Below are 27,893 nucleotides of genomic sequence, written 5' to 3' on the forward strand. Positions count from 1 at the left end.
GTGGTATGAGTTTTCTCTTTGCATTTTGCTACTGCTGTGCTTTTCCATTCTTCTATGAAGTTATTGAAAACCTACGTACAGGCGTCTATTTTAAATCCCAAAATCCTCTGTAGGTGGAAAGTGCAGAATCCTATGCAGCTTTAATGAGGAAAGCTGGAATTGAAATTGATATTGAGGTATGATATAACCAAATGATTTGCAGTTTTTTTTTTTTGGTCATTTTTGGCGTTTTGATAACCCTTTTTTGGAAACTTATTATTTTGTTGAAAACCTGTCATAGCATAGTAAGGTTGATGAATACTGATCTTTCAGATTATTTGGTATGCAGGAACGGAGAAATCAGATTTTCAGGCAGTCAGCTGCACTTGCAGAAAGTGCCAAAGGTCAGATTGTTGTCAATGACGGATTACTTAACGAGGTAACAATCATTAAGTAATACATTTGAATATAAAGTCAGGTTTGCTGCTAAGTACCAATTTAACTTGTATCAGGTTGTCAATCTTGTTGAGGCACCTGTCCCAATTCTTGGGAAATTTAACGAATCCTTTTTGGAGCTTCCCAAAGACCTTTTAACTATGGTAAGTCTCATTATCTTGGGAAGTGCAAACAAGTGTTTGAGTTGGCTTCTTTTGCTAGTTCTTTGGGAATATTACCTTGCAAAATTGCAAACTAGTGTTTTGGTTGGCTTGCAAACTGAAATACGTTTGGATTTTGAACAAGTTCTTAAACGCGGCATTTTGATACTAAGATCTTTCTGCCTGGAATCAATCTGCAAAATGAGCATGAGATAGCGTCAAATATGTTGGTTACAATTTTATACATTACAAGTGGTCTTTGCTAGGCTTAGTCCATTATTTAAGCCAACTAGCAACAGTGAAATGACAAGCAGCTAGATAAGAGCCAGACTAGCACTATATCGCTTAATCTAGGATTACTTCAAGCATGGAACTTTGATGGCAAGTAGAACATGCACATTTAATACCTGCAATGATGGAAGTTATATAATCAAATGATGCATGCAAAGCCAATCGATATTCCACTCGTGTTATTGGGAGTCTGTGGATATAATTTCCACTGTATTCAAGTAATTTATTTTGTAGCTGTTCTTTTCCTTGTCAGTTGAGTTTGTTTATGCTCCAATGTGCAGGTTATGCAGAAGCATCAAAAATATTTTGCCATAGCTGATCACAGTGGGAGGCTGTTGCCATATTTTATTGCAGTGAGAAGTTATTTTGAAATATAGCAATTTCTTTCGGGTGTAATATACGTTAATATTGTTTATTTGATAGTTTGGATGGGAATTTCCTTTTAGGTGGCAAATGGAACAGTTGACAGGACAGTAGTCAAGAAAGGAAATGAGGCTGTTCTCAGGTTTACATATATCTTGCCTTTGAACACCTGATGATACTTCTGGAAGAGAATGAATCAATATACTTTTGAAGCTGTTCAATTCTGTTTGGCATACTAAAACTTTGCAAAATGAATAGTGTGAAATACTGCACTTATGGCAGGTCCTTAATTCTTGTGAAGTACTGTCAAATTTACTCATTTGATGAGAATGATTTTACCTTCAATTCATTCTGATAGCAAGTGAACAAAGTTTTTTGTGCAAATTTGTTCTTTAAACTTCCATTTAGTAGTTTTGACCAATTTTTGTCTATTTTGCAGAGCTCGCTACGAAGATGCAAAGTTCTTTTATGAGATGGATACACGTAAAAGATTTTCAGAATTTCAAAGTCAATTAAAAGGGATACTTTTTCATGTGAGTTCGTAAACTTTGTGCATGATCTAAGGAAAGAGCAGTCTGACTGTATATGTAAGATCTATTTCATGATATTTGAGATCTGCTTCTCAATCTCACATAGCGGCCAGTTGTAGATGATCAACAGCTAGAGGGTAAAATTGCACCATCTCAGAGTAATATTTCAATTTGCACCCGGGCAGGCGGTTGTAGGACTAAATAGTTCTTCGAGCACTAATTCTCTCCTTATTCCTGCCAAATATTAGATTTTAGAAATTTTTAGCATACCATAATGTTAGGTCTCCATAAACCGAGGTCTCATTAGAATCAGTTTTGGATCAAGTATTTGAATTGGCATAACTTAGGCGGACTCTCCTTTCAAAATAGTCAAGCATATTTCTGAAGCTAATCTCATCCTCAAAGGATGCAAGTCTAGTGAATTTTAAGTTGAAGGAGCGAACAATTAATCCACTGTTTTCTTTTTTCCCTTTGACCCCCCCCCCCTCTCTCTCTCTCTCTCTCTCTCTCTCGTGCATGTTCTACAAATCCGAGATGAGATACAACACTCCAGAGGTCGTAAATGTAATGATGGGGAATAATGGGAGATGATTAGTATTTCTCAAGACATGCAGCAACAACTGCGTGCACATGAAATTTCAAAAGTGAGGAAACTTTATCTCCAATAATAGTTGTTCTTAGCAATATCTATGGTCATCAGCTATGATTTTTGGCTTAGCATCATTTACTGGTCAAAAACTTCTAGCCACAGAACTGGATGCTCCACTTTCTTAATAAATAAGATGAAATCATCATTAGTACAAATGAACACCCTACATGCTTGATCCAAGCTTTGGTTTGGTTATCCTATTTATAACAAGAAAGATTGTTTTTTTCCTCTCTCATGGGTAATTTTTGTGTTTGACTTCGATTCTTCAATGCAGTATAGATTACTTCTGACATACTGATTGTTTTGATGTTTTAACCAGTACCTGGAATTATTCATGAGGTTGTTTTCTTTTGCTGGTATGTATGATTTAATAGGAGAGGCTTGGAACAATGTTGGATAAGATTTCGCGTTTGCAGAACACAGTAACCAAACTAAGTTTGGCTATGGGTGTTAATGAAGATAAGCTACAATTTGTCCAAGAATCTGCGTCACTTGCTATGTCTGATCTTGCTACCTCAGTTGTCACAGAATTTACTTCCCTTGCCGGAATAATGGGCCGTCATTATGCTCTTCGAGATGGCTATCCTGAGCAGGTTAACTTCATTTACAGTCTCTGCAAGGACTTCTCTCTGCCAGAAGGATTTTTCTTCTTTCTTTCTTTGTTTGGGGTCGGATGGAACGGGTCTTTATTGTTGTGTTATCTATTTGTGGCAATTGCTTATGGTGGCACAGTTTAGTGCCAAGTATGTTCTACATGGCAATACATGTGCTTCATCCTGATGCTTATGGTTTTGGCAGATTGCAGCGGCCTTGTTTGAAGTCACACTTCCTAGATTTTCTGGAGATATCCTTCCCCAGACTGATGTGGGGATAGTGTTGTCAATTGCTGACAGGTGAAAAAACTATTGAGTTTATTTTAGTAGCCCACTCGAGACACTCATAATTTCACCGAATGATCCATGTCATGGGAGATTATGCTGTAATTTGTTGTTAAAGAGCACATAAGTTCATGTCCTTTGTGTTTCATTACCTATTATCGATCTAGCTGTTCATATCATTAAGAATTCCTAGTATTAAATCATTACATTGTAAACTGGATGGTTTTGCTGTTATCATCTTACTACATTGGTTGTGAATTCATCATTTTAACACAACATCAAACAGCATTCTGCATAGTCTGCAGAAATTTTCTTCCGGAACTTAATTGGCTAATTTTCCATAATTGTGCAGACTAGATAGCCTTGTCGGCCTATTTGCGGCTGGTTGTCAGCCTAGCTCAACCAATGATCCTTTTGGGTTGAGGAGAATTTCTTATGGACTTGTGAGTTATCTGTGTCCTTTCTTGCTGCTTCTACGATGGTGATGCATTTAATAGGTCAATTTATCATTTGAATACGTCGCTGTATTGTTAGGTCCAAGTGCTGGTGGAGAAGGACAAGAATCTCGATCTGAAACATGCATTACGAATTGCAGCTGATGTCCAACCCATTGAAGTTGAGGAGAGGACATTAACTGATGTAAGACCCTTGACATTTGACTGTGTTAAGATTGAATGGCTGTGCATTTTCCCATTACCATGTCGATATGCTATGACAGCATTCAGTCCATAAACATGGCATCCTCCAGGCAAGCCGAACGGCAGACTTTACGTGCCCTGCACCATCAATTTACATAATCCAAAGTGAATTGAAAAAATATGGGAAAATGACACTGCAAATGCTATAACTTTCATTCCTTACTCACTTTAGTGGCAAAACTTTTCGACGGATCACTTCAGTGCCATGTTGGTAAATAAACGATAATTAAGTGCCAATTCTGATTTGGGATGCTGGAAATTCAATGTGGCATCAGTTTATTATAAATTGGTTGACGTGGCTCCATTGGAGAATTTAAATCAGCAAAAAACAATGTCATTTGCCTTGTGTTTTTTTCCCCAAATTGAAAAATAGGGGTTAAATTAGGGCAAAGAAGCAAACCCTAACCCTAAGCATTGAAATTACTTGTAAAATAACAAATGATTATCTGCAATAGAGTGACCGAGAGCCCCAAAAACCAGATTTAAGGTCATTGAAGAATTGAGTGATCGGTGTTGTAGTTCAAGTTGATCCTTGAAGCAGAGTAAGCAGAGAGGCATTATGTAAAGCTTCCTGTGGTTGTTGAAGATGGAGTCATTGGGCATGTATATCGTCCATCGGCTACATCAGTCTTCAAGATCTCCTCAAGGTTCCGCAAGGATTGTGGATTCACCTAATGTGTATCGTTGGCTTTGTCTTCATCTTCACTACATAGCCTTGTCTTCAATCCTCCACTCATGGTCTCATCTTCACCACAAGGTGTCCTCTTCCTCCTCCAAACTCAAAGAATGGGCCCCATCTTCGCCCATGCTTCGTATTTCATCATCCCGAGCTACGGCAAACAAGAATTGGAGCATTATGAACGTGAACCGCTGGCTAAGACAGAGCTTTGTTTCTCCATTGTAGAAACAGAGCTTTGCTCTTTCAGCTCCTCAGAGAGAGAGAGAGAGAGAGAGTTTTCCCCCAAAGAAAGCTACCTCGTTTTGTTCACTTTGCTGGGTTGGACGAAAAATTTTCCACGTTGGACTTCAATTTCTTTTAAAAAAAGCCACGTAGGACTTTTGGCTAGAATATGTCGCCAGAGGCACTTACATAATAATTGTTTCTCCGACTTGGCACTTAAGTGATTTGGCAAATAGTTTTTGGCACCAAATTGAGCGTCCTACGAAAGTTATGGCATTTCTAATGTCCTTTTCCCAAACGATATAGAAGTCGTTTTGAAACACTGCCTATCCTAGGAACTACTATTTCAGTAAAGTGACCTCCTGATTGAGTTCAAACGTGCACTATTACATTTCCTAGTTGTTACTCCCAGTAATGATAATTTTATTTTCTTTTAGGTACATCAATTTGTCACTCGGAGATTGGAGCAATTTTTGGTATGTGTACTCTGTATGGGACTTCTTACTTAAATTGATATTTTAGCGAGGTGTTTTTAGGTCAATTTTTTATCGTTTTGTGAAATTAAGAGTCATAATAAGTCTACTTGATTTTATTCTCTATTTGATATAAAGAAAGGTGTTGTCCTTAGTTCCAGCATTTGGGTATGTACATCTCCCTTGCTGCTATGCCACTCTAAAGACACAGCCCCAATAGAAAAGTGAACGAAAAAGAATACAAATCGAGTTATTATACTATGCAGGTGGATATATGTTGGTGATATCTAAACTAGTCTAAGCATATGAAATTAAATGGTTATTCTACTATACCAAAAACATGGTATTCTATTACCGCAATATACCATCCAACATATACAAGACCGGAAACCATAATCAATATTTAACATGTTTCAGCTCCCTTGTGTTGCTACCAACTGATTGTTTTTATGGAACTGGTACTTAGATCATTTCTCCCACATTATTATATTTTCTGGCAAGAGATAAAATGTGCAGCCAGCTTTTGACCTAATACGAAGTGGTATATTAAATTTCAGGTTGATAAGGGCATTAGTCCTGAAATTGTTCGATCTGTCCTTCTGGAACGGGCAAATGTGCCTTGCCTCGCAGCAAAGTCTGCAGTCAAAGTAAGTGACCATGTCGCCAGTTTTTCCAGAAACTCGAACCTCATCTTCAATTCATGCTTCAGTCAAAAGACAAAAGTCGTTTAAAAGGCTTAAACTAGATTTGGAGTTGAAAAGAAAAAGATGTTTCTGATAGTTCACCATGAGTCCACAGAGGATGTAGATATCTGTAGCTGATAAGACTGCAGTGCTCTTATTACTAATGTTGGAAACAGGGAGGGATGTCCTTTGAGAGAAAGTAACTGGAAGATGTTTGCGTGGAGAACCTATATAAACTTATTTATTCTTTCTATTGACCTATGTAAACTCTCTTCAAGGTTATCTTACTTTGACGGTATTAAATTCTTAAATAAGAGTTTCTTAGTCAATACTTAAGGAGACAAAAAGTAGTTCATCTGCTTTGCCTTTATCCATGGATGTTCATCAACTTTTACTTGTATGTCAACATTTTCTTCTAGATGGAAGCTCTATCAAAAGGAGAACTTTTCCCAAAGGTTGTTGAAGCATATTCTCGCCCCACGAGAATAACCCGTGGAAAGGATGTTGGCACCATGGAGGTAATTCTGACTAGAAGAGGAGATTGTATATACAATTAAAGTATTAGAACAATTTTAATGTTTGGGTAGCGTATGCTAGAAGATAAATATTAAGGAATCTTAGGCATAATGTAAGCTTTAGAACTTTTGGAAATTAACTAGGAAATAAGTGCTATTAGTCCTATATTGTTGTCAAAGGTGCACTTTTTGTAGATTTTTCATTTCCCCATAAAAATGGTAATATGAGCCTATGAGTTCTTGAAAGGTGCACTTTGTGGCGCCGCGATCATTGTTATCGTGAGCTAGGCAACTATTATTCCAACCTTAACTTTTGAGACAGTATGGAATAGTTCTCTTGTCACAATGGTGTAAGATGAAAGTTATCTACCCCACTGCCAGAGGTCGATCTTATACTCTTTAAACTCTTTCAGTCGTTGCTGAAGTCCCGTATTGTGTTGTACAATAATGCTATTGGAAACTTCCTTTTCTGCTACATCTGTTTAGGTGGATGAAGCTGCATTTGACACAAGTGAAGAGAGGGCTTTGTGGGACACCTTCTTGTCGGTGAAAAACCAAATAAATCCTGGTATTGATCTACTTACCATCGAAAAGTCACTATTTATTCCGATCCATTTGTAACTCTTTTGAGCCCTTATGCCCCATCATCTAATGGATATCCTGTAGTCCAACTTTAATTGTCTTTAATTACTGATTAAAAAAAATGCTGAACTTGATTCCGCTCTGATTTGAGTTTTGCATTCTCCTGCAGCCATTGAGGTTGATACTTTTGTTGAAGTATCTGCGAAGCTTGTACAGCCATTGGAGGACTTCTTCAATAACGTTTTTGTCATGGTGGTATGTTCTTCCTCAATTCATGATACATTAAAGTAATCTGGTTTCACGGGGAAGTTAAAATTTGACCAGTCACTGCAAAGAACTTCCAAAATGTGCGTATAGCTTCATTGACCATCTCTTAGGTTGGTCGGCGTGTTCCCTCGGTGTGTGTGAAACTGGATGAAAGGTAGATGCTTTATACTCACGAGTTAAGAATGAATACATAGACCAAATGACGTAAGACGCTGGGATTGGAGACCTGACTTTATTGGATGGACTGGTCTCTAGCTTAATTCAGAGCATCCTCAGGATATTACTTCACACTGACACTTCCCTTATATTTCTATGTATATGTGCAACTGATAATTTACGCCGGTCGTGGGTTTTTGCTCTCTTTGTGCAGGAGGATGACAGAATCCGAAACAACAGGCTTAGGCTGCTTAAAGAAATCTCTGACCTTCCAAGAGGCATTGCCGATCTGTCAGCATTGCCCGGATTTTAAGCTGACATTGAGCCAATGTTGTTTTGTTCTGAGAGAATTTTTCTTTTTGGACCAGCTTAAAAGAAAGCAAACGACAGTAACCATAGGATTGTGATTCCCATTGAGGTGTACATACAGGAGAGTAGGCTTCAATAAAGGAGAAAGCCATGGTTCATGTGTCCCTTGCCTTGGATACGAAAGATCTCGCGAAGCCCAGCAAGTTGTGTATTGTGGCCACAATCATGTATAAAAAGATTTTGGACAATTCCTATAGAATGATTATTATAGGATTGCATATTATGCACAAGATTGAAAAAGGAATATACACAAGGTTCCTTCTGTATCGCTTAACGACTCCATTTTATTGGTATTGAATGATGAGCAGGTAGAAGGGGCTGATACTTGTCTTATCTGACATGGTTGTGACAATCGGAACTTTAATTATTTCAAAGACCAGTACATGGTTCTCTTGAGCATTCATACTTGCCGTGTACATAAGAGTCTCATTGTGTTTTCTGTAATTAATGCTAATCAGCTTAGCTCCATACTTAAAAGAAAAGAGTGGCTGTTCATGGTACCGACCAAGACACAAAACCAATTGGAAGGGACGTCAAAGTGTTGAGATCAACAATACCTGAACACAATTGGGTTTGGAAGTCTTTTACGAATCGGAAGGATTCACCATGAAAGATTGCATATTTCAAACACAAGCTGTTTAAATTGCTTGGAATTTTCTAAAGAAGCCCATACCTACAATTTAGGGTTTAAAATTTACCAATAACTTTCCTATGTAAGCCTCATAACTCCAATTCCACCACCTCTGGATGATTGATGTACATAGAACCTTTATGCCTTTTGATCCGCAAAGTCCATGATTTAGGTGAACAAGCAACTAGTTGAATTAATTGTCAGATACATCTGTACGCTAAATGAAGTCGTTATACAGTTTTTGCCGTCCAGTTTACCAGTTTGCAAACTCTACAGATGGGAAGAGAGAAGCAACTAGTTGAATTAATTGTTAGATACATCTGTACACTAAATGCAGTCATTATACAGTTTTTGCCGGTTTAGTTTACCGGTTAATTTGCAAACTCTACAGATGGGAAGAGAGATTGTGGGGTCAGGGTGCCGTAGGCATGAAAGTGTCGTCCAATAGTTCTTCAAGATCAATCAGATCATCATCAAAATCTGTTGCTTCTCCATTATTGTTGGGTGTATATTCATAATCAACCTGTAAGCATGGATCAGAATGGTAACTGTCGTAAGATCACATTGAAGAAGGAAAGAAAATGCAAGGAATAGTTTACTGTTGCTTTATAACTGCATCATAGATAAATTTTCTAGTCATTTCGCCTACAAAAGGAAGCATTCGAAAGACCTCATGCCTGTCGCAATTTGAAAAAAAAATTAAGAAAGCAAGTAATGTGGACAATGCAAGCAGGCGGTACGATAGACAAAACAGAATGGACAATTTCCTACAAAATCGCCTCAATCATATCACCCAGTGCATTATGCACGAGAGGTTATTTCTTCTCCTTTGAAAGTGTGTACCAGCAAGAGTGTGCGTGCTGTGTCCAGGTGGCGTGCAAGCATGAATGGGGTGTGCAGACACAAGTGCCCACACATGCCCACGATAGAGAGAGAGAGAGAGAGAGAGAGAGAGAGAGAGAGAGAGAGAGAGAGAGAGAGAGAGATGTTTTGCCAGTTAGTGCAAACCTTCAAGTACTGAAAACATATAGTTAGTAACACGGGAATTACCTGGGCTTCTTGTATTTCGGAAACAACGTTTAGCAATCTCCTATATTGATCCCTGGCCTCAGGGTATTGCACCATGGACTTCACCCTAGCAAGAGCTTTTTGCAACCTTTCTTCAGTCTGCTTTCGTCCTTCTCTCAAAAAATCATACTCATCCTCATTAGAGGGTGCATCCTGCATGCTGGAGGCCTCAGTAAGTGCTTCTCGTTTAAAACCTCGTAGACCACTTCCCTTTCTTCTCCAACGCAAAATAACCTTCTCTACAATTCCCACGGACCAAAGAATATTTTTGCGATTTTTCCGCACCTGATGACCTCTGAAATGGGCCTTTAATCAAAAGATAAAAAGTTGTCATTTCAAAGGTTAAGTAACTTCTGAAAAGAAAACTGAAATATGCCATGGTAAAACAAAAAAGTTAATACTTTTCTTTTGAAAACAAAAATGAAACTTCAAAATAGTTTAAAGGAAAAAGGGTCTAGAGATTTCAAAAGAAATGTGATGAGCAAAGAGGGAGGTATGTATTTTACCCAAAAAAAAAAAGGGAGGTATGTAATGTACCTGAATTTTGACAATTCGCTGCCGGGTGATTAAAAATTCTTTTCGTCCTTTCCATCCACGAAATTTGTTCTGTATCCGAATTGCCGCAGCATGCAAAGGTTCATCAACTTGTCCTGGTTTGTACATCTTTGTTGCAACCAGTGTAAGAGCATGTTCATCTGAAATTCCATGTTTATCATCACCATACTCTTTCAATTGCTTTCTTTGGAAAGACTGCACTCTAAAAACTTGGTGAATACGTGCAGCAGCTTGAGTGGCATTGCAAACAGCGGCCAACGAATCTTTAAGTGAAAGGCCGCTCAGCAAGTCTCCTTCTCCGATTGGAGTGGGACTTCTTTCTGAAATTGTTTGTACTGCTTTTCCTCCAGAACCATGAGAGGTATCACCTCCAGCGGTGTCCAGATTAAGCGATGAAAGGTGAGTACTCAAAGCAGATTCAGCAAGATAACCGGCAATTCCTTTGTGTCCATTGGCAGAAGCTAAATCTGCGGGTGTTCTGCCCGTTGTATAAGTGGGAGTTGGATCAGTTAATAATCCAGGTGCTGCACCAAGAGAGATGAGGGAAGCAACCGTCCGCTCTCTGATATCATTAACACCACAATGATCAAATGGTATTTATTTCAGAAAAAAAAGTACGCATAACTACAGGAACATCATCATAAAACATTCTACAAGATCATTACAAGATACAGACACATTCAAGTGCCTATAACAGGATCAAACTTTTCACTGGAATGTTCAAATGATTAAGTTATTCACGAAAAGAACTTTAGGTCCTCCCTATGCAGCTCAAAATAATCAATAGTGTGGTGAACCACTGATAGTCAACCAATTCCATGCCTAATAATTAAATCAGAATCTATTGAATGTTTACAACTGAGGGCTGACCACATCTCAGTCCAGACTTGGTTATTGGCAACGTAAACAAAAATAAAGAATGAAGATCTGAGGGCCCATTTAGTCAAAGAAGCATCTAGTTTTCAGTCTAACTAAAAAGAGAAAAATCAGTGAGGATAATCACATGGTGTAACCTTGCCCAGGCAACCTTTGCTTTCCCTGGGATTCTTTCTTGAGTACGCAAAACTACCAAAAAAGAGTAACTCTTCTATCCAATTGAAATCACAGACAAAACATAAAATAAAATATCACAGTAAATTTGAGTGTTGATGATTTTGATTCTAAATTACATTACATCCTGAAGAAAATGGACAATACAAAAGAAGCGAAAGCAATGTATAGACAGCATTTCCCCAGTAATAGAAAAGTAATAATAGGACAGTCTCTAGAATCAAAGGCAACCTAATATATGCCGCCATAAGCTCTAGAGGTGAAAACAGCACTTCAGAAAACCAGGTATGAAATACCAAAAGTGCTTACCTGCCAAAAGATGCTGCCCAGTGAAGTGCAGTCCATCCATTTGCATCCCGAAAATTTACACTTACACCAGCAATAATTGTTGGTTGCAGGGCCCAATCATAGCCAAGAGCAGACGCAAAATGTAGCACACCTTGGCCGCCCTCATCCAATACGCTGGCACCTTTTCCGCCCTCAGCTGCCTTTTCTATGAGCCATTCGCATAACTTCTCCTTGAGTAGCTTTTGGAATAACTGCTCTCTCACTCTCTCTGCAGAAAACTCATCTGAAGTACTTTCCAACACATGATCCCAACGAGCATCATCGTCTTTAAGCAATGAGCAGATCTTACTTCTCAACTGTGAGTTTTCCCCAATATTACCGTTGCTGAGACGCTGAGAGTTTGCACACAGCAACTTTGCAAAACGCGTGTAAAGAGTCTCATCTATACTGCAATCTTGAGAGTTGTTCACACGGAATTCAAACTCACGAAGTTCACTACATGCCACCCTATTGGAACATGTGATGTAAAAGGGAACCCTCCCAGCCTTGTGCACCGGAGCATGGCAACGCAGAACACCATCTGCTACAACCTCTGCTGGAACTTCTACTTCACCAAACATGCAAGACCATTTGCATAGCTCTGCTTCTTGTTGACTTCTCAAGAACCTTCCAGTGATTAGCACCTGTACCACATAGCAAAACACAGAGGTAGTGGCATCACTTAAGTATAAAACTAAGCAAGTATTGCTCCATTCAATAGAGAACTTCTGATAGGTGCTAAAGCTATGACAATGCTAGCGGTGCACAATGTGGAAATTTCAGTCAGAGTACCTTGATTTCTGAACCAGCGTATGTCCAACTTGGTGAAAAATCTATGATGCTAAATAGTTGTTCCTGGGAAAGAGAGGGAGTGAGCATAAAGTTATTTTCATGCTCCTGAGAGTCGCTCGAGTCAACACCACTGTCACTGACAACCGAACTCCAGTAGGCTCCGGTACTGGACTGACCAAGTAACTCATTCACATCCCCTAGTTGTTTACTCATCCACCGGTTGAAACTGTCAATCTTCTTCAAACCTTCTTCTGCTAGGATATTGGCAAATGACTGTTTTCCTGTAGGAGGGCAGCCGGCTTTTCCTTCTAATGCAACATTGCCATCTAAGAATGAGTTTGTATGATGTCCATTTTCTGTGCTTACACTCTCTGCAATTTTATTGGTCAGATGTACCTGGCAAGGGACCAAAATACACTATTGAATCAACAGCATAACTTTCTCCATGTAACTACAAGCAAGATCAAAGGCTATGTCTGCATGCAACTTCGGATCCCCAGGCCACTTAGACAAGGTACAAATCGACTTCAGAATCTGGTTAAAAAGCTCCATTAATGCAAATATTAAGCAAACTCTAAGCTCTGCTACATAAAAAAAAAAACCGGTCAATAGAATATAAGAACCATTCAAGAGCAGATAAAGATGATCCAGGTACTACTAATCTAACAAGGATGTTCCTCGATATCTCATGAATGAGGTTATAGACCTCATAATAGAAAGCCAACTAAAGCTTTTAAAAAGCAATTTGCTCCATGGCGTAACTATTTCAAAATTCGTTTTCTTCTGTAGATATCATCTGACCAACAAAACAGAGCACGCAGATTGCATAGATATTAACACTATGCTTAGAGCAAAAAATTTTCTAACAAAAGAAGGATCAAATTTACATAGCTATCTTCAAGTACCTGTAATTCTTCTTGGTCCTGTAATCGGATCCCAATCTCCCGCTTCGTACAAATACCATCTGTGAAAAGCTGCCCTAGTATATCATGTTCATGTTTAGGCATGATTTCAGGGGTAACAGTTTGTGCAGAAGAAACTGACAGCTGAATAAGATTGGATTGGCCACCAGAAGTACAACTTTCTAATGCCTGCTCCCAAGATGAAAAATCAAGATGCTTTTGAGCCTCTAATGCTGAACCAGCGACATTACACTCTCTAGTGATATCAGCTGAAGAAAGAGAGAGAAAATCCATTCCGGGTTTAAGAGACAGGTTTCTTTGATAATCATCTGCTGGAAGTTGAGAATACTACCATAAGATCGGTGATGTTAAGTTATAAGATAACAAATGAAAAGATAAGAAGCTCAAGAAGCCTATAAGCAATTGAGTATGAATGCCCACCAAATCAACGGGAAAAAATTATATAAAGAAAAAGAATGCACTGATTACTCGAATATGAAGCCGGACAATAAGGATCAGAGTGTCCAGTGTCAATATTTTGCATTCCAGCCTCTTGAAAGTCAACAATAGAGTGAATTCCAGAATTTGCCTGATTACTGTATGCTGTGCAAAGTATAAAAACAACCAAGAAGAGATAGTTAACTTAAAAAATGAACAATCAGTCTATGAAGCACTTCCGACCACATGATACTCAAGGAATGACATCTGGGACAGTTATTAAACAAACGAACCAGGAGAAGCCTATAACACAGAAATGAACCTGATTCAGCATCCCCATACTCCGATGCCTGAGGACTAGAGCTATCTGTTGTTTGAGAAGGAACTTGGTAGTTATTTTGGTGAGAATTAGAAGACAGAGAACTATTTATCTCATGGTTAGCTTCAGTTTCACGGGACAAGGAAATTGTCTCTTCAGGTTCTTTGATTCGATGGATGTTCATCCTGTTGCCCTGAGAAAAATGTGCACGTAATAGTGTGAGCATCATATAGCAAGAGAAAATATATTAGATACAATTGCATTTACAGTGTAGAAACTTGTTGATTGATTCTAATGATTCAGAAGCTCAATTAGTCTAGACTCTTGTGGTAACAAGGGAATTGATTTTCGAAAGAGACTGCTTGTACAGGGTTAACGCAGTTAAATTGGCAATTCTGCTGAGATAGGATATTATGATATTGACTTATAGAAATTAGACATAGCCAGTACCCTAGAGAATTGTGCTATCGGTGATTTTGTGTTCCACTAAACCACAAAATAAAAATAATTTCTTTTATAATGAAAGCACCATTAATTGGAACAAGAGTTAAGCTTGTTGGGAGCGTTTGAAGGACTATATCTACACAGTGAAAAATGAAAAGCATAGAGGTCTGCAGAGATTTATGCAAAATGAGAGAAATACATGCATTACTCTTCTAGAAGAAGAGAAAGTTGACGTGGCAAGGTTTTAGACAAACCTCTTGGAAAGTTGTAAACAATTTCTTGGTTTTAAGGTGGCAAGATCCAAGTAGGGTATACAATTGTCTCAATGAAAGTATGCGTTGCATCTATTGGCCAGGACCAGCATGTTAGGGTTTACACCACCAAATAGTATTTCCTATCAAGTCCAATGTGTATGTTGGTAGCTGATGATGGGGGCTTTTCTGAGCATTCAAACAGATATATAAGGGTAGTTGGGAAGCTGAACTGTCTTGCTGCGCTAGACCCAACATTGCCTTTGCAATCTGCTGTAATTCATTCTAAATCATCTCCTTAAGCTCCTCAACGATTCTGATATCCAACTACTACCGATATCACCTTTTATATAAAAATTTTCAGGGAAGGAGGTTTTTTTCCTGATAAGTGGGAGGACCTATTCAGAGAACAAGTCTACTACCTACTATTCCATATTTGTTGGAGGCAATCTTCTGTCATGGAGAAGAGGAAACAGTCCATAGTCTTGCTATGCCCAGGCTACATGCGATGTGACTTAATGTGCACATGACAGATTCTTAAGGAACTTGAACTCAAGGAGATTGTGCCAATGAAGTAGCAGAGTGACAAGCAGCTCACTTTTCATATTGCACCTAATTTTGTGTCTGACGAGCGTACTAAGCCTATTAAGGTTGACTGTCTTTCGAGCGAGAAAAGCTTCCACAATGGCTTATTACCATAGCTACGTCAACACGGTGGCAACTTGCTGACATTTTATATTAAAAACATTCGACGACTTGCAGGCATGTTTACAAAACCCTTGCATGGGGATTCAATGTATTCATTTGTAACATGCTGGGCCCCCAACAAATAGAGGACTTATTCAATCACATAGTTTGGATCCTAGAATATGGCGCCCTTGGGGCTTTCTATTTGATTATCAGTACTAACAATCGTCCCCCTACCATCTTAAAATAAGAGCACCTGGCTCTGCCCAAGGACTCCCTTCTATGTACAAACATCACATGCTAGCAGATGTGGTCAACCATTATTGGGACTCAAGATATTATGCCACAAGGGTCCAAGAGTAATGCTCACCCTGATTAAGTGTGGAAATTGAGAAAAGCTCTGTACAGGTTAAATCAAGTGTTCCAGAATGACTGTCATAAGTAATTATCAAGTCCCTCAGAAGTCCACCAATCCTTTGTCATTATGCACTAAATATGGAGGGTGGCCACCTATTTGACTGGACTGCATTACTTCCCTCTCTCTCTCTCTCTCTCTCTCTCTCTCTCTCTCTCTCTCTCTCTCTCTCTCTCTCTCTCTCTCTCTCTCTATATATATATATATATATACATATAGATAATATATATTATATATATGTATATGTATATGTATATGTATATGTGTATATATATATGTAGAGCCTTGATTTATGTATAAATACTAAAACTATTTCACTACTTAGTTATATCAACCCAGGCGGTAAAAATGGTTGGCGAGGTTGAATGGCAAACCATTCACTCATGTTGACCAGAAGTTAACTAGTTAGCACAGTCGAACCATAAGCCAGTGGCTTGACCAGTTTTCCATCCAGTTTAACTTCTAAAACACCGTTGATTACAACGAGATAACACTATGCCAGCAGCAGTGGTTAGATCGAAAAGAGAGGATAGTACAGAGAAAAGGGGGAAATAAAAGGTAATAAGCACCTTTACTTCAAGGTAGTGTACCAGAACAATGTGCGAGAGCTCCCTGTAACAGTGAGCAAAAAAGATGGAACAAGAGAAAACCACAGTCAGACATTTTGATTTCCTCAGGATGAGTTCCAATAATAATCTCCTATTGAAAATTTAAGAAGATGAGAAAGATATTACTTCAAACGATTGGTCAAAGAAAGCATTATGGAAATACCAAACTAACTAAAAGTGATTAACTTAAAGGCAAATATTTCTTCGCAGTCAGCTGTGTGCCTTATCCATCTATCTATGTATAGACACGTAAACATATAACGCCGCCCCCCCAAAAGAAAAAAAAAACCATACCCACATAGAAGATAAAAAAAATTATAATGAATAGCCTTTTTATCCCAATAACCTTATTCTTTGAAGATAATATGGTAAGACCTTACAGAAAACTCACTCTTCAAGCATCCAATAGGTGCGTCGCTGAAAATTTTCATTATCTTCACCGTGCGCATAATAGCAATGCAATACGTCAATGCTTCCTGCCTGAAATGATTATACTTCATCTATTATTAAATACAGCATGAAAAGACCTTCAGGATAGAGCTACAAAGTCAGATATCCTTACCTTGAGTCTCTCGTGAGCTTCCTTTACTGTCTTCCCATCTCTTTTCTTCCTCCAATTATGCCCATCTTTTCTGAAGTATCTGAGTACCTTCCGATCAAAAAGAAATAAAGAACCACCTGCATACAAAATGAATGATCACATGAGGCATGCATTGAGAGAGTCTACCTTAATAAACCCATCTCATCTAATATGCTCGTTTCCAAGGACATTACAAGGAACAGGTGTCAGAAGATTTTCATTTCACACAAAAAAAGAAAAGAGGATTAGTACTTCACAATGTTGGCATTGGTCAAGAACGATATCAAGTGCAGATGAAAGGAGAGAGAAACTAAGCAAAAGCAATCAATTAATCAGCACTTTAAAACACAAAACCACAGAATAAAAAAAAACACGAAATACCATTTCGTCTACTATTCAGACAGAAGCAGATAAAGACACCGATTATATAAGAGGAAAAAACAGGAAACACGGTGAAGCAGGACTGAGGATCAACTATGTAAAAAGACGAAGCTAGCAGTAATCATCTCTGAATGGATTTTTAAGATGTGAAAATAGTTTTCAAACAATCGCCGAAAATGAAAAGTAGATACTGCCTGCGTTCAATGCAATGTGAGTGATTGCTTCCACCTCCTCCAACGACATCTCAATCTAACCACGAAGGCAGCCTTGAGGGGACAATGAGAACCCAAAAGGTGTAAATCATAGCACCAACAATATTAAACAAAACTAACTATTAATGTAAAGTCCAACATTGTGAACTTATTAGCTATATCTTGATATTATAGGAAATGTACAAATTCATTAACACGGTATCGAGGGGGTACCGCAGCATGCAAAATCATTCAAAGAATCTATCAGAAAAAGATTATGACACACAAAATTATGTGTCTATCAAGCAAATCTATTGCTCATTATCCGTTCATCTGGAGTATGCAGGCATGTAATTTGCAGAGTAGGAAAAATAAGAAAGGAATTCAAAATGGAATCAGTAGGATGTAGAGATCTTGCTCCTCACCAAGAATCAGCTTCTGCATAGATTTAGTTATGTTATCTACGATTACTACTTCCTATAGAAAGTACACTCAATCGAAATACAAGATTTAGAAGAAAACGTAAAGGTTACACAGTGAATCAGAAAGTGATAAACCTAACCATAAAACTACCCAATTCATAGGGAAAACCAACATACTTGGAGGCATATTTGCGGGCTCTGGTGCAATTTGAAACTTTCTGTAGTTTTGGAGAATTTCACAAATTTCAGCTGGGCGTAACCACCGATGTTGTGCATCCAGAAGTATTTGCTGGATATCTGCATTCAAATCATATCCCAATCTGTAAAATTATATCAAATTCCTGCAAAATTTCATTTATCTTTGGCAATTAAATATAATGATGAAACATATCTATTTACAGGTAAATTAAAGTTGCGATGCCAGTGATTAAATTTTAAATGGGTGCTGTAAACAAGGGATGGTCAATTCTTTTTTTTTTTGTGGGGGGGAGCTGCAGTCAGACGAGTCAACTAATGTATAACAATCAAGAAAACAAAACTCCTCATAAACCTCTTCGGTGTGAGGCCATGCAAGCCGATTATATTAGACAAATGAGAAGGCAAAATACATGCCCAAAATGAAGGTAGTTGCAAGAACAATTCTTTTAAGGAAGAGAAGTAGTTGCAGACTGGTTGGCAGGCACCCTTTGGAAGTGCCAGATGCAAGTGGGGCTGGTTCCTTCTTTGTGTCCACCTCTTTCCAGTGGGGGCATGGCAAACCCCCAAAAGTGCAGTTTGATTCCAAGCTCTATCTTGGCCAGCATAATGCACAAGGGAGTGTAGTCAGGTAACAAAAGCATATGCCCATTGTTACGTTGCCCCAAGACAAGGAAGTGTATGACAAGAGAATTATTGTGGTGAGAGAAACAATGGATGACTCTTGATTTACACCTTAACCAGAGTAATTTACCGATCAAAATTGCTGTATGAGTGCAATTGCATTTCAGTGAGCGTGTTAAGCACCCAGAAAGGAATGTGAGGAACTCCCTTCGAAATGAATGAAATTTGGGGAAAAAATCTAGCAAGAGTATGGGCTTCGTTAACAGAACAACTAGTCGTGCTGTAGCATTAAAAGGTGAAACTTCAGATGATGCATGAGGGCCGGCCTTAGAAATCATTGATCAATTTACGATTTCATTGATGACAGGCTCATCTTTGGCAACACCGTCTAAGCCACATCACCTCCCGAATTTAACCAACAGCTGTACGTGCCTAATTAACCTACATTGCCTCCTGGCATTGCGTAGCAAAAAACTAAAGTGAGCTGCCCACAAAGAATGGAAGCTGACAGCGAGGGGTTTCAGAACGATTCTCGAGACACTTTTCTCATCACATCATTTCCAAGAATCAAGAACCGCAAGCGATACCTTCCCTACAACGAACTGAAGTAAAGCTCAGAACCCCACAAGAGACGAGGATTTGTCGAGGGCCACTAATCCCTCACAAACTAGAAAGACACCGGAAAAGAAAAATCTTGACGACGGAGCACCTAAAATAAGCTCAAATTCATCTCCCAAAGCCACATTTTCTTCAATCGACGCGCGAGAACAAGAACTCCAACGACACCCTCCACGCAACAAACTCCAATTCAAACTAACCGCAACTGCAGCCAAAAAGAAACGCGCCAGCTCATCGCACGAATCAAGAACTCTCGACCATCTCCATCGACAGAGCTACACGACCGCGAAAACTGGAGACGAAAGAAATCGCGCCGCGGGCCAAAATTTCCACCGGCGCCGAACTCGGGTGGCCGAAAAAAGAGAGGGACCTACCCAGCGGGTTACCGACCACGCATCGCCTCGCGTCAGCCATGGACCGCCGGCTCGGTCAAATCATCCAAAGAAAGGACCGGAGCTTTCGGTCTCCCGCGGCCTCCGGATCTGGGAACGGGGCTCGGAGCACCGAGGGGGCGTGCTGGGATCGAAAGAGACGAATTTGAAGGTGGGGGAGAGAGAAGAAGGTGAAGATGAGGATGAAGATGTAGAACAAGAACAAGAACAAGAACAAGAAGAAGAAGGAAGGAGATAGTTTTGCTTGCGAAGGTTTTTTCGGTGGGGGCTTCGATCTTGCGAGATGAGGGGGGGGGGGGCAAGAACGCCGCCGTTTCGGCAGTGAGAAAGCGACTGGGTCGACGCCGCCGCCGCCGCTGCTGCTGCTGCTGCTGCGAGCCTGCGGGCGAGCGAGCGAGCGAGTGGGGTTTCTTGAAAGTGGACGACGCTGGTCAATCCTCGTGACGTGAATACCGGGTACGGCCTGCACTAGTGCCTGCCTCCCCTCTTCTTGTGCTTTTTCCCATATTATTTTTTTTATAGTTATTTTTCTTTTTGGTCATGATATCTTTTTATAGTTATCTTTATAGTTATCTTTATAACGAAGAAAAAGTATGAAAGTTTGACACCTTTCTAGTACATGATAAATCCAAACTATATAAAAATAAAATAAAAAATCAGACCCCCCATTGGTCCCAAATTGAGACGTGTCATACCTGATTTTAGCGTGTATGGTTGCTACGGTAATTATTGAAAAACGTAACGGGGATAAGAGCCTTTGAAAAGTACGTTGCTTTCTGGTGAATTTTTATTGTTTCCGGTGAATCTGTAACGGAAAACAACGAACTAAGCTTTTGGAGCATCCTTGAAGAAGTTGTGACGAGGGAGAACGACTTTTAACATTTTCAATGCACGGTTTTGCAATTTAGAAATCATGTTGCCGGATTAAAAAAAAATCTAATGACGGATGGAAAACTTGCTGCAAACCAATGCGAGCAAGTAACCATATGTAGTGACTTTTTCAGAATAGTTAATATTTTTTTTGGCATATTGGAATAGCGTGTGCTTAGCAATTAGATATTTTTATATGCGACAAGTTACTTGCTATTAGGGGAGAAAAAAAAAGAATCCTTCAACCGATTTGTAGGATTTGAACTTTCCAATAACTAGGGATGAGCATGATCCGGATGGGCGATTCCAACCATGGAACCGGGAACCATCCACTAAGGTCCGGTTCCGAAAAATTGGAATCGGAAACCACCCGTTGGTTTCAAGGATCCACCCGAGAACTGGACCACTGGTCCGGTCCAGTTTTTGGTTGAGTCCATGGAATTCGTCCCACCAAATTTCATGCAAATGGAGGTGGCTGAGAACGAGAGAGGGAGGCAATGAACGCCCGTCGGCGCAACCACGAGTTGATGGGAATTGAGAGTCGAGGTCGTGAATCGATTGGCGACGAGCTTAAAAGTGGAGACCATAAATGTGAGATAGAGAGATGATTTAGACAATGTCAGAGTGAGACAACACGAGCACTTAGTTGATGGGCGTTGAGCTTTTGATTGTGGATTTTAGGGTTTTCATTTTTCTTAAAATATTTTCTTTTTTTGTTTCAAATTGTTTTAAAAAAATTATATGTATTATCGGTCCGGTCCAAGTGGACGTTTTACGCCTAGAACTGTGAACCAGACCGGTCCCCATATAAACTGCCCATTTTGGTTTGCTAGTTATTTCGCACATCCCTACCAATAACCAATAATATCTCAATATGCGCACTAGAGTTTAATATAGAAAAATTCCAAATGTCATGCAACCACTGAATTCATTCGTCAAATAAATTCTCATTTCTTGCTTGTTTCATAACTACTTGTTAGATCTAAATAAATCTAATAAATATCTATTTGCTAGATACTTATACTAAATTGAGGGGTGTATTTGTTTTGGAAAATTTATAGAGGAAAAGTACTTTCTCCATGGAAATCATTTTCAAGGAAAACGTTTTCCCATCTTCTAAATAAGGAGCCTATTCGTCCTTATCTTAAGCGTGGATATTTTCTTTGATCGTAGATCGGTTTTCCATCGACTGATCATCTTCAACAAATCAAATGCATGAGAATTCGGAAAAAAAACTCTTTCGCTCAAACAAACACGCCCCGAAACGAAAATCGGGCGCTTCCGGTTCCGCTGAATCGGGTCGAAACCGGGCTCGGATTGCTACAATCCGCAACCCACCAAAAACAGAGGAACAGGAAAAGGATCTCGTGACTCTCTTTTGCTTTTGTCTGTCTTGTCTCTCCAAAGCTTCACGTGCAGTTCATTTGGCCAAGATTCCGACAAGTATTCGTACGACGACGGAAAAAAGATTCATTCTTTATAATTCCTCGACCTGCCCTTGATGATCCATCCAAAATCTCCTCTTTTTTTGGCTTTGGTTTTTTGACCTTTATAATTTTGTCAATTCATTTGAGAATTTGATTTTCAAGCAACATGCCCGATATTTCTTTTTAATACCAAAATTCCTTCTTTTTACGACGGAGTTTATACACGCGAAGGTGCCGACACCCGAGGGTAACGGGACATCGCGCGGGGTCAAGGGCAAGGGTCTCGACGAGGGTGGTCGCGGTTGTGGTCGGGGGCAAGGCGGCGTGCTCCCCTGTCCGGCGACATGCTCTCTGTCTTCCCCCGCGTCTTTATTGGCCATTTTTTTCAATGTGTTGGGCATTGCCATGCTAGCAAATTGGCAAAATTAAAATTAAAATTAAATGATGTTAGGCTTGATTAAACAAAAATCTTATCCAAATTGTTTTTGTCTCGAGTAACGTATTTACCCTCTGTCACACGGCTCCTATAAAAAATCACATGTGGATCTGACGTGGTATTGTTAATGTTTTTTTAGGACAAGTAACATAGATGTGGCACCTGCTATTCCGGCTTCGCCGATGAGGGCCATCGACCTCGTAGGCCATCAGCAAGGTTAGGACCTTACACTGATTGTGAAGTTATTGTTCATTGTGTTCAAAGTTATTGTTAGTCTCTTTCAAGCTCACGATCGCTTAGCCAATGCTCCTCCAATACTGTCCGCCATTGCCCATTGCTGCATGGACCTCCGGAGGCGACCCTTGCTCGATCACCCGTGAGGTGGCCGTCACTTGCTCTCAAATATGAGATTTCATATTTGCGCAAGTGTATTGTATTAGAACGAGTGAGACAAAGAGGAGGGACGAGTCTCTTGAAGACAATGATCAGAATCTAGTTGCAACAAGCTTCGAAGCCAAAAATTTAGCCATCGCAGCCACCAGCTTTAAGGTCAAATCCGGCTTCTAAGCTCGTGGCCGCCATGGCCGCTCGAGCTCGAAGCTTGGCTTGAGGGTCCGCAACATGGAGGGAGAGGCTGGAGAGTTGAGAAGCGTCTTGAGCAATTGGAGGTGGTGGGGTTGCATATATTAGTGTAGAAGACAATCTCTGAGCTCAGCCCACGCTTTGAATTATTACTGCTCGAGCAGATGATGCAAAAAACGAAGCGTTTCTAATGTTGCTAATGCTACTACCCTCGCTGCTCGAGCTCGGCGACATCTAGGTCGCGACGGCCCTCATCGGCGAAGTCGGAACGACGGTGGCGACCCCGGCCATCCACAATCTCTCTCTCCTCTAATTTGATCTTTTGTTCGCTTTCATGTTTTTTTTTTTATCCTTCCTTGATGTGGTGGCACGACAGCACCGTTTGTCCTCGAAAAACATTAATAATCTCGTTTCGAAACCACATCAAATTTTTAACCGCAGTACCATGACGGAGAGTAAATGCATTACTCGATATACAAGTTTGAAATTAAAAATTTAAGATAAATACGTCACACGGCGGACTTATTTTTGGATTCGTAGTGACATTTTCCATATATATATAAAAATCAACCGTTAAAACTTAAAACGACAAAAAGAAAAAGAGAGGAGATAAATAAATCGGATAAAAAATTGCAAGGGGCAGTTTGGTCAGGAAAATGTCGCCGTCAAGAGGCGTCGCCGTCAGGTTGTTTTCCGGCGAAATCGCGCCACCGCTTCGGTTGAACCTCCTCCTCACATCCCCCTCTCTCTCTCTGTCTCTGTCTCTGTCTCTCTCTCTCTCTCTTTCTGGCGCAGCGCATTTGCTTTCAATGGCGGTCAATCATCACGAGCAGGTGAAGTCGCGCTTCGCCTCTCCACCCCTCTTGCCTCGCACCACATTGTCTGTATTTCGCAGCATTGCATTCGGTTCGCCGCCGGATCTTGGTCGAGCGATTCGACGGTTCTTTTTCTTGGGAATTTCCGCTCGTTCTGTGCGTACCCTTTGAAGTTGTGATGATATACAGCGTTGGGTGTTGAGAGAATTTGAAAAAAGGCCCGAACTTTGTCGTTGTTTTGGTCAAATTTGAAGTCTTGATGTTTGTGCGAGAGGCTTGAGGAGGGGTGCGCGTGCTTGACTGAGCTCGAAAATGGGATGATGCAAAGTGGAAATTTTGGCGGAGAAAATTTGTTGCCAACTCCTCCTCCCCCCTCTCCTTGCTGTGCGCTGGTGATCTCTGATGTGTTCCTCCCAGTACATATGTCTAGCTACTGTAGCGAGTGCCGGTTATTTGGTCCGTGTGTTAAGCGCCGCGCCCGCATCCTGACAGGAGAGTTTTTCGACAGGAAAGAGCGTGCTTCCCGGTGGTTGCGGATGCAAGCGACGATCTTCCCATCGGCTGTCAGTGCTTCCACGCGCTAGATTCGATTATCGAGGAAGACAGCCAACGCTGTCAGCTGGGTAATTTAGCTTCAGTCACATCGTGTAAGATGTTAGAACAAATGTTCCCGGTGTTGAGCTCTCATTACGCTTCTTCGGACTTCGGTTCAGGTTTATACCCAGTCTTCCTTGACGAGGGTTCGCTTCCGATGAAATTAAACTGCCCATTTCACCATTCACAAGCACCGGTAAGTAACGATGAGGGTCTATTTTTCTTGAGGATCGCATAAACGAGCACTTTCATTCTCTCTTTAGTCAGTATCTGTTTGGACATGAACTTTAGCCTTTGCAGATTAGCTCTGCCGATTGGCATCCCGTCTATTTGAGCTTGCTCTGTGATCTGATAATGAGATTGGTAAAACATGTTGGTGCAGGACGATGATGTCTATAGCATTTCCCTGTTGCCTGATGAAGACGATATGAGCGCACAATGTGGATCAAAGCTAGCAGTCCTTAGCTTACTAGAAGTTCAAGATCCATGTGAAGACCAGATATGCTTTGATGCCCACGCAAGTTGTGAAGAATGCATTGACTTTCAAAAGGAAAGCTTAGAAGCTTATTCGCAGTGTGTCATAGATATAGATATCAAGAAGGAAACTGTGGAAGAATCTAAACCCCACATGGAATCTCATGGGAACAAAAACAGCGATAGTTTACTTGCTGTAAGTGCGGCTCTATCATATTTTACTTACAGATGAGCAAGGTACTGCATAAAAAACCAGAATTCAAAATCTTTTGTTACTTGTTTTGTCTGTGATTAGATCCTTCGTTTTGTATGACGTTTGATATTGAGGTCGTTTTTTGCAGAATGTTTTATAAACTCTTCATCTCAAAGCTGGTGTGAAAATCGTTTTTTAAGTTACTTCCTCTGTAGCATGGCATAACAACTTTTTTGATAATAATTTTGACATTCACTGTTGCTTATATCGGATTTTCACCACTCACAGAACACTCCAAGGGTCTTGCAGAGACAAGTAAGCTTAAAGACAGGCGAAAAGTTAGCTCAACTGCTAATGGATCACAGTGCAATGTTTGTGAAGCTCCCTAATAAAGGTATGAGCTTGAAGACACTTTGACACTATCTTTGTTCTAGTGTTTTCTGGTAATCATTTAATTGGATATTTTGATGCTACTTGTAGCAACAAATTTAGTAGGTGTTTGGTGTGGCTGTTCCTCTTAGCATATTGACTTTTTCTTTCACTAGAATCTGAAATGACTTTTATTTAATGTCGAGTGCCATAAATCTTTGAAAACATTTGGGGACATGTCTGGATCCAACTTACATTTCTACTTTTAGATAAATCTTTATCTTGTGGCCAAACACACTTTGCCTTTTTTCACCATTTAAACCTGTCAAATGGACTTATGGCTCTATGTGTGTGAACTCAGGACTAATCTAAACCTTGACTCTTTGTGCATCTCTCCAACTTCTTGTACACAGAAAATATAACATTCTGGTTGAAGATGTTAGCGCACAATCTTGCTGAAGTAGTTATCAGATCTCTTAACGAATCCATGTTTCAAAGAATTTTACTTGGCAAAGAATTTGCAAAGTATAAAATAAATGAGCTCTTTGTAAGTATCAATTTAGAACTCATCCATTAAATTTACAGATAGGTGCTCACCTCATACCAATCCAGCATAGCAACATTCTGCCTGTCTATCTTTTACATGATAATTTGCTCATCCAACAGACTCAACTTGCATTTGGAGGTGTATATTTCATCAATGCAAAACAAGTTCTCTTCGATCACTTTGAGCTTTTCGACCAAAAAACAAAAAACAATTTGGGCTTTTGCAGATACCTGCATTTCATCGTTTCTCTCTTCTAATGCGTTTACCTTGCTGGTCTTAAAGTCTGTATCATATTTCCTACAGTGCTATTGCTAAGCTTGGAAGTTTGTCCTATGCCGTTTCTTTGATGTTACAGAAAAGCCAGTTGTAGAAAAATTTCACGATTCATCAAACAACAGATGGAGGAGGTACAAGCGTGCTGCCTCATTTGATTCCAGGAAAATTGTCTTCCTCTTCTCCATCCTGTAAGCCTTAATATTGCAGCTGAAGACAGCCTCACTAATTGTTCAAGTTTCTGCAGTCGTTTCTGCTGCAGAACCTATCCCAAGCTTTTTATTCTTCACAGTAAGAGCATGCTCCATGTCCAGCATTAAGGACACTTGTTATGCATACTTAGGTGAAAAAACATAATAAGGAAATTTTTTATTTCCAAAGATGACATATCTCGAGAAATGTCACCGCATTTTAGGGCACATTTTTTTATTTATGCTTAACCCCTAAAAGGGCCCTTTAACAAAAACTATGTAGTTTTCACCAGTAATGGGATAGCAATTCTATAATGTTCCCATTATCCGCTGAATTTGCCGTGTACTAAATGATCTGTTGCCGAGTCATAGGAGGAGCCATCGATATTCTACATCTCTGCATTATAATATTACTTATACTGCGCCAGGTTTCTCAGCCTAAACAGAATTATTTCTCATCAAAATGGGATAGTAAACCTCAATTGATTGACTAAAGTTGTGTGAGCGTCAATGGAGGACCAAGACAAACAGTACATTGGCAATGCAGAATATCATTACGTAAACGATGAACATAGATGAAAGCGATTTATCTACTCTTGCCCATTTAGTAGATCTGTCTGTATGACCATAGTAATCTCCTGTTGTTGCGGTTGCAGGTCAAGCTTTGGGACATTGGTACTCATTTATCTAACCCTCAGAGTTAGGCAGAATAGTACTGGGTTCGAGCACAGCTTGTGACAGCTTGATGCTATTCTATTTTGTTTAGAATTGGCTGTTGTAGATCTTTCTTTCCTGTTTCTTTCTAGTGTGAGTGTCAGTAGGCTTGTATGTAAATAGACGAATCTGCTCAACTGCTTTGGACTTGGATTGCTTGGTAAAGCTTACTGTGATTAAATGTCGGCGAAAGCTATATCATATCATGCTTATGCTCTTTCAGAAATGAACTTCATAAGGATCATTCGACCTGGTCATATTAAACTTCATGTTCATTTCAATAGGAAAAAAGGCACACTTTTGGAAGCCATTAACCGGTACCGTTTCGTCATTGTCCTGCCTATACGCCCATCATTCTCAATTGGCCTGCAGAAACTACTGTGGCCATTGACCTGAAGTGAATAATGCCCTCTCAGAATGATTATCACTTGGCATGCATTCACAGCCCACTTGGGCATGGAAATGCACATTACCATTTTGGCATGTTGACAGAGTTGAGAAAATCAGACAGTTTTAGACAGTGTAGCAACTTCACTGCTTAGTGGTGAAATGATGTCCAAGAAATTTTTTCGTTCTCCAAGAGATGAC

The 27,893-nt window shown here is 39.8% G+C and overlaps 3 protein-coding genes across 7 annotated transcripts in view; 2 read left to right on the forward strand and 1 right to left on the reverse strand.

Annotated features, from left to right (window-relative positions):
- The window catches only part of LOC115683025 (glycine--tRNA ligase, chloroplastic/mitochondrial 2), a 29,409-nt gene extending 21,141 nt beyond the window's left edge, over positions 1–8,268 (forward strand). Inside the window, exons 21-36 of one of the 2 annotated variants that reach the window (XM_030607402.2) lie at positions 114–176; positions 329–418; positions 492–578; positions 1,148–1,219; positions 1,313–1,371; positions 1,669–1,762; positions 2,783–3,001; positions 3,207–3,301; positions 3,639–3,729; positions 3,821–3,925; positions 5,323–5,361; positions 5,916–6,005; positions 6,461–6,559; positions 7,043–7,124; positions 7,308–7,393; positions 7,776–8,268. In XM_030607402.2, the coding sequence (XP_030463262.1) occupies positions 114–176; positions 329–418; positions 492–578; positions 1,148–1,219; positions 1,313–1,371; positions 1,669–1,762; positions 2,783–3,001; positions 3,207–3,301; positions 3,639–3,729; positions 3,821–3,925; positions 5,323–5,361; positions 5,916–6,005; positions 6,461–6,559; positions 7,043–7,124; positions 7,308–7,393; positions 7,776–7,874 (1,470 nt within the window). In that variant the 3' untranslated portion in view covers positions 7,875–8,268. Of the gene's footprint in view, positions 1–113; positions 177–328; positions 419–491; positions 579–1,147; positions 1,220–1,312; positions 1,372–1,668; positions 1,763–2,782; positions 3,091–3,206; positions 3,302–3,638; positions 3,730–3,820; positions 3,926–5,322; positions 5,362–5,915; positions 6,006–6,460; positions 6,560–7,042; positions 7,125–7,307; positions 7,394–7,775 lie in introns of those variants that run through there. The other variant, XR_008816792.1, reaches the window with a different exon arrangement.
- A 460-nt stretch (positions 8,269–8,728) lies between these two features.
- On the reverse strand, positions 8,729–20,019 carry LOC115682994 (calmodulin-binding transcription activator 3). The gene is made up of 13 exons (XM_056312308.1): positions 19,803–20,019; positions 18,169–18,288; positions 16,980–17,095; positions 16,809–16,897; positions 16,379–16,421; positions 14,016–14,205; positions 13,745–13,858; positions 13,259–13,587; positions 12,354–12,749; positions 11,544–12,205; positions 10,167–10,746; positions 9,612–9,935; positions 8,729–9,084 (listed from the first exon to the last, which is right to left on the reverse strand). The coding sequence occupies exons 1-13, from the start codon at positions 19,840–19,842 to the stop codon at positions 8,974–8,976; spliced, it is 3,114 nt and encodes a 1,037-aa protein (XP_056168283.1). The 5' UTR covers positions 19,843–20,019; the 3' UTR covers positions 8,729–8,973.
- A 3,825-nt stretch (positions 20,020–23,844) lies between these two features.
- Positions 23,845–27,531, forward strand: LOC115683059 (uncharacterized). 4 transcript variants are annotated; one of them, XR_008816793.1, is made up of 7 exons: positions 23,845–23,968; positions 24,459–24,573; positions 24,664–24,740; positions 24,927–25,214; positions 25,500–25,605; positions 26,483–26,691; positions 27,248–27,531. XR_008816793.1 is itself a non-coding variant. In XM_030607463.2 (7 exons), exons 1-7 carry the CDS (start codon positions 23,945–23,947, stop codon positions 27,327–27,329), a joined length of 801 nt encoding a protein of 266 aa, XP_030463323.2. In that variant the 5' UTR covers positions 23,845–23,944; the 3' UTR covers positions 27,330–27,531. The 4 variants fall into 4 exon arrangements, 3 of the variants coding, with proteins under 3 accessions (XP_030463323.2, XP_056168288.1, XP_056168289.1); XM_030607463.2 differs by having other exon boundaries at positions 26,483–26,591; XM_056312313.1 differs by lacking the exon at positions 23,845–23,968 and adding an exon at positions 24,140–24,366 and having other exon boundaries at positions 26,483–26,591.
- The last annotated feature ends 362 nt before the right edge of the window (positions 27,532–27,893 follow it).

This window comes from Syzygium oleosum, unplaced genomic scaffold, assembly GCF_021117445.2.
Source record: "Syzygium oleosum isolate NSW1041296 unplaced genomic scaffold, Sole_v2.1 Sole_v2.06, whole genome shotgun sequence".
Taxonomy (NCBI): domain Eukaryota; kingdom Viridiplantae; phylum Streptophyta; class Magnoliopsida; order Myrtales; family Myrtaceae; genus Syzygium; species Syzygium oleosum.